Source organism: Haliotis rubra, unplaced genomic scaffold (genome assembly GCF_003918875.1).
Source record: "Haliotis rubra isolate DU_JTF1 unplaced genomic scaffold, ASM391887v1 Scf864, whole genome shotgun sequence".
NCBI classification, from domain to species: domain Eukaryota; kingdom Metazoa; phylum Mollusca; class Gastropoda; order Lepetellida; family Haliotidae; genus Haliotis; species Haliotis rubra.
In genome coordinates this window covers 138306-155267 of record NW_025767595.1, presented here as the reverse complement: position 1 = coordinate 155267, position 16962 = coordinate 138306, and the positions used below count along the sequence as shown (strand labels likewise).

General features: G+C 40.5%; 1 protein-coding gene across 1 annotated transcript in view; it reads left to right on the top strand.

Annotated features, from left to right (window-relative positions):
* Positions 1–16962, top strand: part of LOC124263005 (parathyroid hormone/parathyroid hormone-related peptide receptor-like) — a 196355-nt gene that overhangs the window by 71750 nt on the left and 107643 nt on the right. The window contains exon 2 of the mRNA XM_046697620.1: positions 12534–13274. Coding sequence (XP_046553576.1) covers positions 13203–13274 — 72 coding nt within the window. The 5' untranslated portion in view covers positions 12534–13202. The remainder of the gene's footprint in view (positions 1–12533; positions 13275–16962) is intronic.

The following is a 16962-nucleotide window of genomic DNA, read 5'->3' as shown; positions in this document are numbered from 1 at the left end:
GTTGCTAAGTATCTGAATTAGGCAGTTTTGTTTCACGATTTTCGGTCTCGGGCGAATATATCTAGCATTTTGAGAAATAATATAGACAACAAGATGACAAGAAAATGCTTGTGTTATGTGATTTAATTAGGAAAGGCCTCGATGACGTTAAGAGGATATAAGTTGCTTGATTGAATCTGACATGTTATGTGTCCAATACAATCCGTTAAAGTACAACGGAAGACACCTAGTGATCTACATTCAGATGATGATGTGCCGACTCGCTATCTGATGAACCACCTGCCGAGATTCGATACCCCAAAGGGCAGATGTATTAATCTTTTTATCTTCGCCGATCGCTGATAAGCTGATTAGTAATGTATGTCGGGAGGAAAACACATCTGATCCGTCCAGGCAAAACAACATGTCTGGTCACTTCAGGCCAGACTGTTTGAAATATTTGGTTTACGGTTGCTGAAAATTTAAATATGATAAGTAAAAAATTAAAGACTTTGTTTCTTTTTTAAGGCCGAGTAGAAATATGTAAATTGTTTGCAAAAACATTATTTATTGTCGTTATCAATATACATACATTTTGGAAAAGAAATGTTTGTTCTTTCAACTCAGGCCCTGAAATACTGGGACAAGTATGGCCTTACTCTCATCGCTATATCGCGAATGCATTATAAGTTTACTCACTAAACTAACTATACAAATGTGTGTGCGTGTGCGTGTGCGTATGTGTGTGTGTGTGTGTGTGTGTGTGTGTGTGTGCGTGCGTGCGTGTGTGTGTGTGTGTGTGTGTGTGTGTGTTTTGTTGATGGATTTGTGTTTTAAATTTGTATTGCTTTTTTGGGGGAGGGGGTCTTTTTTAGGGTGTGATATTATCCAAATACGATGCAGCACCAATACAATTACCGGTTTCCCTTGGTTGACACATGTCATCGTATCCCAATTGCATAGATCGATGATGCTGTTGATCACTTCTGGACCAGACAATCCCGTGATCAACAGTTTGGTTGGTGAGGTGATAAACAACAAACCAACGAACCAAACTGTTGATCATTGGATTGTCTGGTCCAGACTCGATTATCTACAGACCGCCTCCATATAGTTGGAATATTGCCAAATACATCAGTAAACAGCAAACACAACAAAACGTAGCTTCCTTCTTGTGATGAGTTAGTCAGAATATAATCCGAAACGTCGTGTCTCTCATATTAGAGAAGCTGACATCCATAAAGTTTCACCCTTTATCGTGTTTCTCCTTTCTAAATGTCATTCAAAGGCCTCAATCATAATTGAATGCATAATGCGGTGTATCTCTGTTGTATGAAAGATGTGATATTTTGTTATTCCAACTGCAATAACATTTATACTCGTTTACAATTCATAACATCAACGCTAATACCATTTCTATATTTGCCATCGAGAGCATATTATTCATTTTTAAAGTGACATATACGTACCATGGTATGTCAAAATCAGCTTCATTCGAAAAGGACTTGGGGTAGCCTGGTGGTCAAAGAGTCCGCTCGTCACGCTGAAGACCCGGGTTCGATTCCCCACATGGGTACAGTGCGTGAAGCCCATTTCTAGTGTCCCCCGCCGTGATATTTCTGGAATAATGCTAAAAGCGGCGTAAAACTAAACTCCATCACTCACCCTTGACTTAAACCCAACCTATAGTGAAAGAGTGAGTGAGTTTAGTTTTACGCCACGCTCAGCAATATTCAAGCTATATGGCGGTGGTCTGTAAATAATCGAGTCTGGACCAGACAATCCAGTGATCAACAGCATGAGCATCGATCTGGGCAACTGGGAACCGATGACATGTGTCAACGAAGCAGGCGAGCCTGACCACCCGATCCCCTTAGTCGCCTCTTACGACAAGCATGGGTTACTGAAGATCAATATTCTAACCCGGACCTTCACGGGTAGAACCCAACCTATAAACTGCAATGATCTGACGTATACACGAGTGACAAAGTCGGAATTGTACAATAGACTATGTGCCGTCAGTAGGGATTTCATATGAATGTGGAAAAGGCTTTAGCATATTATTTATCCAGATGTCCAAAAATTGACCGTAAGAAACACGGACATTCCATTTAGCTGAAACAGACAAATGCTTAATACCGAGCAACCTTTGGGTGTGCGTTTTGTATACGATGACAAGATCCATGTTGCTGAAAAAATAACACTGTCATGTAAAGAATATTTACGATTGTTCAATTCCTCTGAGAACGTTGTTGCCGACAGACTGTCTTCAAAGTGGTACTTGCTCATGTATTGGTTGGAAATATGATAACCTCATGTTCGGAGATGTCGTGATTTTGTGTTGTCAAGCATAAATATTAAGCTGATATCATCTTAAAGAAGCACTGCCAATATTTTCTAAAATGAGTGAGTGAGCTGGGTTTTACGCAGCTTTTAGCAACATTCACGACGGGGACACCAGGGGATTTGAACCCGGCCTTCGGTGTGACGAGCGAACACTTTAACCCCAAGGCTACCCCACCGCCCCTCTGAAATGACAAATGACTGTGAAGTGAGTATGGTTTTGCGGCGATTTTAGCACGTTTCTAGCCCTACCTTCATCGGCGTGAGGGGCGGTGGGGTAGCCTAGTGGTTAAAGTGTTCGTTCGTCACGCCGAAGACCCGGGTCCGATTCCCCACATGGGTAAAATGTGGTGCCCATTTCTGATGTCCCCCGCCGCGATATTGCTAGGATATTGCTAAAAGCGACATAAATCCATACTCACTCACCCACTCTTCTGTGTGAGGAGCGAACGCTTGTATCACTAGCTAGGCTATCCAGTTGACACGTCTTGAGCCGACCAACAAGTGGTCGATAATGTGAACATCGAAATAGCACATTCAGGCAAATTACAACCCGACACTTTAGTATCATAAATTAGATGATAGATTGAAATGAAAGGCTATTTAATTTTCTGCTTCACAATGTTTTTCTAAAGAAATGGGCTATTTATAATACCACAAAAAAGATACCAAATTGTAATTTCCGAACAAGTTTACTGGTTGACATAATCAAGTTAGTTGAGGAAACTTCGATCGAATAGATAGGGCTTCGAGGGATTTTCTTCACATGACTTGCATAAAAAAATCCTAATCGTAAACTCGACCTGTAAAATAGTGTGTTGCAATACGATATCTAATTTAAAAGAAACTTTTCCTGTCGCCCAATGAGTCATTTAAATATATCATATCAGTCGCAAGTTGCATCTTGTATGACTGATGACCCATTTGCCTCTAGCAGCTTTGCTGCGGATGTGACGTCTCCAAATCTTTCTTATCACTTAGCTCAAAATGTCTGGCTCAGGTCGAGACGTTTTTATGGCTCACGAACCAGGCTGAAAATGAAGTTACGATGGCGCCATCCAAAGCATACAATATCATAATTGAATGAAATACATGCGCTAGATAGGAAGGTTGATACATCACTGTCCTGACTTTTTATGATTCACGAAAATATTCAAATGGCATTTCAACATGTATTGTTACAACACGGTGTGCATGTATCGTTTTGTATGGAAACGTCGTATGGCATAACCTATTTTCGTGAGGCATAACCTACTTGTATGAGTGGTCGATGATACCGGAAGTCAGGACATGTTTACCTTGTTCGTGAACACCTGGTGTCGTCACTGATTTTCATTTATCCGTTCATATAATCGTCACTGTTATTTTGCGTTTTAAACTGTTTCGTCGGATAATCGGAGATGGGTATTCTCTGACGGTGACGTTGACCTTGTATGATCGCAATTCGAGACCAAGCATTGTTTCGCTTGTTTGTTTGCGACATTTACGATGAAGCCTATTTTGAAAGGTCTTTTGCAGCACTTTCATCTTTGGCTATGATAATAGTGGATGGTATCAAGAAACAGGGAATTTCCCCCAGAATTCGAAACTGTGAAGTATATTTGTGTGCGTGGTGTATTTATAATTTTATTAGACTTCAAAGTGAGGGTTGAAGAGGAAGGACATATATATGTCCCTGTGGCATCCAGGGTTAACGCCGCACTCAGCAATGTTCGGCTCTATGACGGCTGCCTATATACAGTCGGGTCTGGACCTGACAATCCAGTGACTAGCATTATCCATCTCCTCAACTGCATCATCCAAAACCAGCGGAGCTGACCACCCGATCCATTAAGTCGCCTCATTTCACAATCCTTGATTGCCGAAGATCAAATTTAAAATTTAACAGATTCGTTGGTTGGCCTCCACACTGTGGTTGTTTTGTTCGCTTAAATACCGCACCGACTTGTCTCCCTTTAATGGAATGAAAAAACTATTCTCAGCTTGGTTATCGTAATATACTTTGATAAGGATCACAAAAATTCACTTTACTTAAACGTAGATTTATAATATGAAATTGTATCCATTTAAAACTGGATAAAAATAATATGGTAACCCCTCTTTGAGCAGACAGACACTTTATTCTAACCTTATGCACTTGATACATGAGTAACCATAAAAATGGTTTTCATGGCACCAATCAACCATTTTGCAAATCATGGAACGAGTCATTGACAAATAAACAACACCTGTCAATAGCAGGTATGGGATCCACAAGATGAAATGACATACTGAAACCTTTGGTTCATGCTAACAATAAGCTTAGATATTTAAACCAAATTTGACCCCACATCATAGTTTTCTGTTGAATCCATGATTTGATCCTTAGCAAAGTGTGAATAGTATATATGTCAGCGTACTTTGTGATGAATTTTTGTCCACCGGTTTAAGAGTGTCTATAGGCATATAATGTGCATCAGGCTGCTCTTTATAGCATATATATTCCTCCAATGAATTTGTAATGCGCCCTTTCCAATTTATAACTTCCAAAATGCAATAAGATTGTGATAGATTATATTTTTACCTCGGTCAATGCATCAGCGTACAGTCTATTTCCTCTCTCAGCTCCCTGGGGAATATTCAAACCAACCTGCACGCGTGGCACTAGAAGGTTAACAATCACATTATCATATCAATTCCCAGCTGGATTAACAGAGCACATTCCTTGCTTAAGGGGACGCCATGTGTAACACGTACTGGGTTGTAAGTGGTCTTCAGCAACCCATGCTTGTCGTAAGAGGCGACTAACGGGATCGGGTGGTGAGACTCGCTGACTTGGTTGACACATGTCATCGGTTCCCAATTGCGTAGATCGATGCTCATGATGTTTATCACAGGATTGTCTGGTCCAGACTCCATTATTTATTGACCGCCACCATATAGCTGGAATATTGCTGAGTGCGGCGTTTGACATGAGTGACCTTTGCGCTGGACATTGATAACGTTGTACTTACAGAGCCATCTGGCTGGCAAGAGAATACGTATTCTCGTAAACTATATACTTGATAGGCGAAACCGTCAAATAGTCAGCGCTAATTCAAAACGGATATCTATTATATTATTGTTTCACGGCACAAAAACCGTTCAAATAATTGAATATTTATGCTATACAATATTTATATTTAGTTCTCAAGACTGAATATTTCAAATATGTTCTCATGACAAGTGGCAATATACCCTTAGCTAATATACCACATCAGATGTTATATTTATGTGTAAGGTTTTCTGAAACTTGGTGAGTGAGTGAATAGGTTTTAATGTCGCTTGTAACCGTATTCCAGTAATATAGCGGCATATTGTGGGATGAATGCCAGAACTGATACAGGTCTTGGGTGTTTCCCATCATTGTGAAAACCAGGGACACAGGTACGGTGCTGGGAAACCCAAGAATATAACCGGAGCTAACAGGAATTCCAACCCATGATCATAGTTTTCTCGTGAAACTCAACCCTGCACTGCCAGTTGAAAAACACCTCTTCAGTTTGAAGGGTTTTCCAGTATTGAAGTGAATGAGTGAGTTTACTTTAACGCCGCACTCAGCAATATACCAGTTATATGGCGGCGGTCTGCAAATAATCGAGTCTGGACCAGACAATCCAGTGATCAACGGCATGAGCATCGATCTGCGCAATTGGGAACCGATGACATGTGTCAACCAAGCCAGCGAGCCTGACCACCCGATCCCGTTATAGTCGCCTCTTACGACAAGCATGGGTTACTGAAGGTACATTCTAACCCGGACCTTCACGGGTTCCCGTATTAAAGGGGCAGTGGGGCAGTCTAATGATTAAAGCGTTTACTCGTCATGCCAAAGATCCGGGTTCGATTCCCCACATGGGTACAACGTGCGAAGCCCATTTCTGGTGTCACCCGCCGTGATATTGCTGGAATATTGCTAAAAGCGGCGTAAAACTTAACTCACTCACTCACGTATTGAAGCTAGAGAATGACGATGATTTTGACTATCGTTCAGAATACCACGTGTTAGAGGTTCTGAATTATTGTTAACAAATAGTTGGTAACCCCCAGACCTTTTATTCTGTCTTCGGCATATTCCGCGAGAGAAGTTTCTGCTCAACTAACAACCATCGTAACTTCTCGTCCCTTTCCGTAACCTGAAAGAAGACTCGTACCCCCTCTCGTAGCCATGTCCGGGAGGAATATTCCCCCAGCCAATTAGAATGCGCGTATATAGAGAAGAAATTGGGTCCAAATAGTTTGTTGAGATAATTTTCATTTCGGCTTGCATAATTTTTTCCCAGACACGTCAAGTATATTTTTGTTATTGCATAGTCCTCCTGGGTTTCTTGAATTTTTATAACCAGGATATATTAACATTATGGCGTAGGGAAGTATTTAAAGGTCACATGCAACCAAAAAATCAAACATAATTAAAACACAATTATCACTTCTTCATGACATATAATATGCATTGCTGATTATGAAAAAACAAATAAACAAAATTATAAGCGTATAATCGCAAATCAAAAGTGCAATATTTTGTACTTGGGTTTACCTCCCTCGAAACGAAGCAGCCGGGATACCGAACCCAGTCACAGCGGGTGGGTGTGCACGCAAGTGTAACGGCTGGTTCATTAGCAGATAGCGCCTTCACGGCTAATTGTGTGTGTGTGTATATATAGAAAGTTGGGTTTTGTAAATACATGCTCATTTTTTGTGTATAACATTTTGCAATCAACAGACATCATAACATGGCATGTGTTCAAGTATCACACCTGCCTGTCTGTGTAATTACATAATGTGACAGAGACCGAACTCGGGCCATAAATCAATGCGTTTTGTTTATGGTGTATAGTCTGATTGGTGTTAAGTTCAAATTGCATGTGGTCAGTGATCGCAGTTGTGTATTGAATATTGTCATTAGCAGACAGGCAGGCAGACACACAGGTGTCAATAAAACAAGACATTGAGTTTTGTCTGTGACAGCGACATATCTATATCACAGTTAGAAATTGTGTCAACTCTGAATAATGACATTGCTTTTAAGTATCGAACTGAGAAAGTGACTCGGTAAGAAGAACGTGTGGTGAAATAGACAAATGAAATTATATAAACAGTTTATTTACTGTCATAACATACAAAAAGCTCGCGCTTGTGAGATATAAACAAAACATTAGAAAAATAGCTCACACCAAAGCCTTCACCGAATATTCACCAGACAGCCCGCTTCCAAGTTGCGCGAACCTATTTCACTGCGCACGTGCTATGAGCGCAGCCCAGCTGTTGAAACCCGTATTCCCCAGAAAAGTCTGGGGAAAATTAGTGAAACGTTTGAACTCCGATTTCGCGCGTTTTTTTTCATCGCGTTATTTTTCAACTTTATAAGTTGAATTTGCATTTTTGACGATTTGTTTCGTTAAGCATGTTAAACATACCCTTTGAGGTAATTTCCGTGGCGTGGATGCCATGTTTGTTTTACAAGTAAACTAGAGTTACATGCCCTTGAAAATAGTTCGGCGACTAGACTATTTCTTTCTCTCTGCGCTTGTGCGCTCAGACAGAGTCAAGTTCAGTAAAATGGCTACGAGAGGGGTACGAGTCCTCTTTCAGGTTACGGAAAGGGACGAGTAGTTACGAATGGACTGACAACTGTGCGGAAGTATGCCGTGACCAGTGTGCGAAATAACCACTGGCTAACTAGCCCGTGGCTAGTAAATTTCCAGTCGGGGCAGTAAATCTCCAGTCACTGGCCGACTAGTGAATTTTAATGGGGTTTCATTTTGTAAATATATCACTCTCTCCGACTTGTTAAGTTATAATACACTTATAAATGATGCAAGATTATGGCCTGATAACAATGTTCATTAGCAGCTTAATGATGAAACCCGTGTCATGCCGATAATATCTCATTCTCATCTATTTTTGTAATATTTTGCTTAGTTTCTACATTCAACTTTCGGGCAAATGAATTATTTTGTGGACTATTAACTTTGAGGCATAGCTAGCCCGACTGGCTAGCAAAGTTTGGAAACTATTTCGCACATTGTCCGTGGCCAGACGTTTCTTGCAAATGTAAGGCTGTTCTTAGGAAGAAATATGTATACATGGGTCTAACGCAAGACTTCCGGTGCGGTTGACTTATTGTTATAACAGACAGACAGATAAATTTCTACAACTCCGACAGTCAGCTAATAACAATATAGCTTCACTCATCAAAGTCGCCTCGATAGCTATCCTCTGGGTTTCGACGACGTCACTTGAACAATTTATGGAAGTGGAAACATTTTTTCCCGTTTTAAGGAATCAAACATTTCTTTTTTATCTAAATATGTAGACACGTTCGAAATAAAACAGATGATAAAAATATACAATATCTGGAATTGGTGTAAGACGTCGGCGTGAGATACCTGGCTTGGCGCAAGGAACTCTGGGTAAGGAGCCGGACTGATTTATACGACCGAGGCATTTTTATTGTGATTTAGGCTTTGATGAACACTGGCTTCTAATCAAATCAGGTCGGCAATTAGTAGATTGTAAATCATCCGGACGAGAAGCCCACAAGCAATTTCTACAATATGGATACGATGAAAGCAAGGCCGAATCCCGGTTCTCTGCGCAGCGCTTTGGTTGTCTGTCTCGCTGTAGGGAGTTCCGTTGTTGCGGGTTGAGAATTAGATAGTGCTTGAACTACCCAATTATTTTATGCATGATTTAGAAACATACAGAGTGGTTGACTCTACCATTTTAAGTTTTCGAGGTTATACTTGTAATAACACCTTCTCAGTCATGCAGAGATTCGAGAACTTGTTTGGGATGTGCATTCGTTGTATGATTAGAAAACACATTCCGACTGTCATTTTCCTGATCAGTGAGTGAGTGAGTGAGTTTGTTTTACGCCGCTTTTAGCAATATTCCAGCAATATCACGGCGGGGGACACCAGAAATGAGCTTCACACATTGTACCCATGTGGGGAATCGAACCCGGGTCTTCGGCGTGACGAGCGAACGCTTTAACCATTGGGCTACCCATGGCGGACTGCCCAAAATAGAGCAGCAGTTCCTGATCAACTGGGTGTTGTCGTACAAAACAACCTTAGCGCTAAGACTACCTTAAGTCTGTGTTAAGGTATGGGAGCCTAGTGGTAAAATCGTTCACTCCTCACGTCGATGTCCCGTGTTCGATTCCCGACATGGATACAATGACAATGAGGCCCATTTCTGGTGTCCCCCGCCGTGGATGTTATTATATGCGGCGTAAAACTATACTCCCCCACTCACCGTTTAGCCTCACCTCCGACTTCTTAATCAGTTATGTATTAATTGAATGTGTTATATTTTATCTTAGCCTCAGTAGTTTGCATGTAACTTTAGCACGAGAACTACAGCTGTTCCGTCACAATGCGTGGAACGTATCATGTCCGTCGGAGGTTCGGTAACCTAGTAGATAAAGCGTTTGCTCCTCACGTCCAAGAATTGGGTTCCATTCCACACAGGGGTACAATAAGTAAAGTCCATTTCTGGTGATATTGTTGGAATATTGCTAAAGCGACGTAAAGCCATACTCACTCATCCCAAATTTCATGATCCATGACGTGTGTACGTGTGTGTGTGTGCGTTTACGTGTAAAAGGCGTGTGTGCGCATGTACGACCGTTTGTGTTTTCTAACGTCGCTCTCAGCAATAGTACAACCATATTCGACTGCGATCTCTGAACAAACCTGATTGACCAGACAATCCAGTGATTGACATCATGAGAACTAAGTTATGCAACTGGGATACAATGTTACCTCAAGGAGCATGACCATCCATTAGTTTCTGGGGTCTATATTTTTTTCGGAGCCCAATCGTGTTTTTGTTTCTAAATTGGACAACACGTGGCACAAAGATACAATATAATTCTTCTCATTTTCAGCCAAACTATTCCAATCTCATCACCACATTTCAGAGCAAAGTTTATTTTCAATGTCAAAAACTTAACAGTGTCTGACACGGTGATCCAAGCGATGCCAATAACAGGTGCCCGCAGACCCGAATAAAGCCTATCGGAATTGGACGTTTAGAAGTAGTAAAACCGGAAGTGTTGTCTCACAGTTCCGTTTTCCTATCTACTATCACGACGGGTAATCTACATGGGCCCTTCTAGGTGTGTTTATTTCACCTCCAACGATAACAGTATCGTAACCGTCGATCACGCAACAATACGAACGCGTCACACATGGCAGCTGCTCATTGTGAGATAAGATACCCCAAAACGTTCACAGATGTTTCCAATCATTATCCCATAAGCCAGACCCCCTCTTCGTTTGGTTTTATTATTTTATGATATATCCATGTTAAAATCATTAGCGTCTGCGTATGGCAATTGCATAAACCCTAGAATTTTAATTACCTTATCGTCGGCCGAAACGTTCACGATTACATAACGAAATCAATGCCTGGGAGGCCTTTAGCTGTTTGGGTTAATTGAGCCATGTTTATGTCTTGCTTGTGATTGAAGTTAGCTTGAAACTTACATGTCTCTTTGAAATACATTGCATGTATATTTCACTGACAGTGGGCGGTTGAGATATAAAAGTGTATTTGATAAATACTGCATGTACGCTTCGTTGATAGTTGGAGGGCGGTCCCAACTTGCGTGTATATTTCATGTATATTTCTTTGTTGGTGGGCGGTCGAAACTAGATTATGATCTAGCCCTAACGAATTATATAATGTAATAAGATTCACATTTCGCTTCAATATCTGCATATAATTTTGGTCTAAATATACCTACTGATGTGCTATTTCTATAACAGTTCTGATGCTATTTTTTAAAGGAAGTGACCGAGATAACATTTCAGTTGAACCGATGTAATTTCAACTTGTGAAAAAGCTGGTTCAGACAGATAAACATGTGTTGGGGTGGTAGATACAAGATCACGTATCCTAATGATTATAGCGTGGTCGTTATTTACAGTGTTTGAACATCAGGCTTCTCGTGCATATCATTAAGTAGAGGATAGAAATTTATAGTCTGATTGTCGTTTTGTCACGGTTGATAGGGATTTAATAACGGTGGTGAATAATTAAATAAACATCCAAAAACAAGACCCACGAAGGTCTGGGTTAGAATGAACCTTCAGTGACCCATGCTTGTAGTAAGAGGCGACTAACGGGATCGGGTGGTTTGGTTGACACATGTCATCGGTACCCAGTTGCCCAGATCGATGCTCATGCTGTTGATCACTGGATTGTCTGGTCCAGACTCGATTATTGACAGACCGCCGCCATATAGCTGGAATATTGCTGAGTGCGGCGTAAAGCTAAACTCACTCACTCACTCACTCCAAAAACAAATGTAAAACTTGATGCTCTGGTCACCAAATAGGGGTTTGATAAGAGTTGAAAATCTTGCATTATTGACGAATGTAAAATCTGAGGCACATAACTCAGAGATAAACTTTGAAGTCTTCATTCAGAAGATGCCAGAAGACGAAGGCCTTTATGGATTTTTATGAACACAGCTTCCTAATCTTTGTACTGACATTTAACTCGTGAAGAATTGGTCTTCAACAACCACTTGTCGTAAGAGGCGACTAACGGGATCGGGTGGTCAGGCTCGCTGACTTGGTTGACATATGTCAATGTATCCCAATTGCGTATATTGATGTTCATGTTGTTGATAATAGGGCTGTCTGGTTCAGACTCGATTATTTACAGACAGCCGCCGTATAGCTGGAATATTACTGATTGCGGCGTAAAACAACAAACAAATATAATGTAATGACATTTTAGGATTTGTCCCTTCATCGGGTACAAAGGTCGGATTAGTTTTACAGTAATACACGCGGAAGTCAATATGACTGACCGGAGCGCAGGACAAGAAGCTCTGATATGTAGTTACAAAATTGATTTGTTATCCATTAAGCATTCATGTTTTCATAAGCATTGAAACACGTTTTAACGAGCTATTTTCGAACGCTGGTAATTGTATATGTTTTCTCAAAGTAGGCTATGGTGAAATTTATTTTCCTACTTCTTGATGAACAGTCGAAACAGATATGAAAGTAAACAATAATTTCGTCAAAAAGTCCTGTTTTTAGGAAACTCCCTCAGTTGTTTAGCGTAGGCCGTCTTGTGTGGCGACACTTTGTTTACTTACAACCCAACAATACAAGGGTCTACCATGACTTGTTTTGATCTTCATCCAACTCATTTGTAATCATTTCCAGGTAATCTCCAAGCTCCTAACACTGCCCCGTGTTGATTCTGGTTTGTGTCGTGCGGGCACCTGGTTGGCTCCAAACATCACGGTGTCAGATAGTAGGTGCGAGAATGTGGCCGCAGCGTCGATGTATGGAGCAATCGCGCAGCCGATATCGGCAATGTGATGTGGAGCTCAGCGGAGGATCGCCACAAAATATCTTCAGCAGACGATAATTGCCAGCGAGGCTCTTGCTTTGGAATATGGAACATTTCCTGCAGCGACCAGATGGTGAACGCACTTAGATGTGATATAGTGATCGTCAGTGGGAAACGTTCAATGATTTTCGAGGAACAAGTAGTTTCGACACCATTTACAAGATTAAAAGATCTCCAATTTGCGAAACTATTTACACGGGGTTTTTTTCTGGTTCACAAACGTGAAGGACAACAAACAATTGACACTTCTTGAACCTTTTGAAGTATTTATTTCTCGTGCGAGCACAAAAAGTTTATGATTCCGACGGATGTGTTTTAGAAATCCAGCTGTTCAGACTCAACTTTGGACTGAGAAGCGTTGACGAAGTCAGTTCACGGGAGATTTTTACAACATTTTTAAGTCCAGTTAAACATCTCGAGAAATTGAGGAGCACCTTCGTTTGACTAATTAACCAAACTGATTACAGAACAAATCGAACATGGATGGTTCAATGGTGTGTTGGATTTACCTGTTATGGTCAATTGGTGGATATGCTGTGAGAACGCAACAGGTAAGAAACACTTAATTCATTATCTATGTGCTTTTATTATTAACATGTTTTAATCATCTTACCGTCTTAACGAGTTTTCGTAATTATGATGACTTTTTGTCATTAAGAACTAAATAATTTATGTATATCTTTGCTTAACGAAGTTCTGTCGGTATATTTTGAAAAGCAAAGAAAAGAAACGTATACACTTGAAACTTCGTTAGACTTGTTACAGTTATACAGCCTCCTAAATAAAACAACCTTACATTGGTGTTCTAGGTATATTCTAAGGTGAAAGTATTACGACACATTATACCATATATACATTAAACTAAAATCTCAGGGTTACGATCTTGTCATGAATTATTTTGAACGTTTTCATCATTAATTAATTTAGTTCCAATACATATGTCATCGCCCTACTGTGATCGTAGGAATGAATACTTATATCAAAATGTCAAAGATCCATGACCTAAAATTGTCTGAATCACCTTGGGCTGTCATCCTAAAATAACTTGAATTGACGTGATGAATGATTAATTGTGTGAAACACAACACAGTTATTCTAGACCAGTAAAACCGCTCAAAATGAACCCGTTCTCAGCGTCATTTGAAATAGATCATCCCCGCGAAGTTGCAAGTATTTCTACGAATTTCCTTTTTCAGCGAAATATCCTTATCTCAACCCAAAGTAAGTTACCAAAACAGTGACGTACGTGTTCACGCGGTACATAATCTGTTTTGACTAATTCAGGTGTTTTATAACTTTTGATCATATTATTAAGGCGTTTGTATTCTTGAATTCTGTAATTAATTTGCAACTCTAGATTTTATTAAACAATATATACTTTACACTGCTTGTAATGCGAAAGTCCTAATGAAACGAGTGAAGATTTTATTCAGATTCAGGATCTGATTCTCCCGTGTCACTAGAGCTCCCTTTCAATTTAGATGAAGTTATTTGTTTCTCTGGGGGCGGTAGTGTAGCCTAGTGGTTAAGAAGGCCCCGTTTCGATTCTCCAAATGGGGACAATGTGTGAAGCCCATTTCTGGTGTCCCCACCGTGATATTGCTGGAATATTGCTAAAAAGGGACGTAAAGCCAAACTCACTCACTTTTAATTTGTTTTTCTCACAGTTACATATTTTCAGCTATGTATTAAGTTGTGTATGTGTAGAGTATGGCATAGTAACAGAATAGTATTGTTATGGCTTTCACCTTTGGTTATTTGAGTGCCGGTGGGGTAGCCTAGTGGTTAAAGCGTTCTCTCGTCATGCTGAAGACCTGGGTTCGATTCCTCACATGGGTATAATGTGTGAAGCCCATATCTGGTGTCCCCCGCCGTGATATTGCTGGAATATTGCTAAAAGCGGCGTAAAACTAAACTCCCTCACTCACTTGATTATTTGAACATTACTGGTCAATCTTCACAGCCTACTGACACACGGGTACATATTATGGCTATTGGTTTTTGTCTTAGTTGCGCATTCGGTTGGGAATAGTCAAGTGTACTCGCAGACTCTACGACCGGTCTGACCTCAGTTGTGAAGCAACCGATTCCCCGAAACAAAGAAAAGCAATGCCCTAAGAGACAGTTAGGTGTCAATGAAACGCAAATATGTCCGTGCGAGGCGTTTGGCGGTTAGGAAACTATGGTCATCATGTTGGGCGGATATTGAGATACGAGTCTTCGTAACAAATTGCAAATTTATACATGTGATCATTATTCAGTTCACTTCAAGGCGTATGTGTCATATCCTCTCTCTCAAACAGGTTTCCCCATACTTGTGATATGGGGAGACAGCAGATGTTATAGCAGTTGCGATTGTTCGAAGTGGATCTTTGGGACATCCTACTTCCTCAGATGTTGCTGAAATGCAACATGTCGTATACTGTGAGAAGTGTTCTCTCTCTCTCTCTCTCTCTCTCTCTCTCTCTCTCTCTCTCTCTCTCTCTCTCTCGCTCTCTCTCTCTCTCTCTCTCTCTCTCTCTGCTCTCTCTGAGCTAAATCGTACACGCGTCTGTCATATCTCAACTACAGAGCTATGCTCTACGATTTGACGTCTTCAATTGCCAATTTAAGGCTGAGACCATCTAATAACTGCCTCTTGACTTTCACGTCCAAAAGATGTAATTTTCTACAATTTCCCTCTAAATTGTACGCGAATCGACTTCGTAATCAAAGTCGTTTATCATATTGCTGTCTAGGAACAACTTATCTATAAACATGGAATTATCCAGCTTCTTCAGGAGAAGGTGATTATTGCTATTCGCCGCAACGGAATCTTGCAGCTTTACGCGGATAAGTCAGTTAAAGAATGAGTGACACATTTGAATATTCCTCCAGTCACTGCAACGACACATTACGTGTTGTCTTGTGGCTAATGGGGGCAGGCGTTATTGCATTTTAATAAGCAGAATTAAGACATAGAGCCACAACCCATTAAGACCCGGGTCAGAATTGGTCTTGAGTAACCCATGCTTGTCGTAAAATTTATAGCAACCAAATTGCTCAAACATTCAAACATTGTATCTTATAGGATCCTGGGCCTAGACTTTCGAAGCTCTCTTAGCGCTAAGATAGACGTAAGTTAGTGTTAATGAATGGCACTTACGACTATCTTAGCGCTATGAGAGCTTCGAAATTCTAGGCCCTGCTTACTACTTTAGATCATACTGTTTTAGAAAACCTAGCAAAGTTTTCTTTTCTACTACAACAAAAGTTATATAATAGACATGTTATACCAACAACTGATTTTCTATAATATATTGTTATACTCCGCCGCCATTTTGACTGTATGTAATAATTGATGTGTGTGATATGTACTCTTATACCACCATTGGTGATCAATTGAGAATAAAGTGAAGTGAACTGAACTGAAGTGAAAAGGCGACTAACGGGATCGGGTGGTCAGGCTCGCTGACTTGGTTGACACATGTCACTGAAGGACAAAAGAAAGCATGAACCCGTGTTTGATGTTGGACATAACTGAAATTAACAAGCAATGGTTATTATATGCTGATGTATAATTTATGTTGTTTGATACGAGTATGATACGCGATGATATATTCATCATATCCCATCGAACATGACCTACACAAGTGAAAGTCCGGGTCAGAGGCGACTAAAGGGATCGGGTGGTCAGGCTCGCTGGCTTGCTTGATACATGTCATCGTTTCCCAGTTGCGTAGATCGATGTTAATGATGTTGATCCCCGGATTGTCTGGTCCAGATTCGATTATTTACAGACCGCCGCCATATAGCTGGAATATTGCTGAGTGCGGCGTAAAGCTTAACTCACTCACTCACTCACTCACTCACTCACTCACTGACAATATTTATTTTTGACAACATTCGTTAGCTACTCCCAATACGGTCATTGACCAGAAATTCAAGTTAATCTCTTTCATTTTAGCATTCCCATGCATTGTAAAACGGCTTTGTGCCGCAATCTGATTCGTTGCAAGAGATTGGTTAAACGGAATTCGGGGAGCATGAGGTCCCTTGTGTTCTGGTATCTTTTGTGTTTTGCAAGGTATTGCTTCTGCTCGTATCTTCAGATTTGGGTTTGTATTGAATTTTACTGGGAAGTGGTAATAAATATTCTGATATTTCACATAGGCAACAGCGATTATCAATCTTGATTGGTCTGTTGAAGCCATGTGACGTCATTGTTGAGACAAATATGTGACGTCAGATATTGATTAC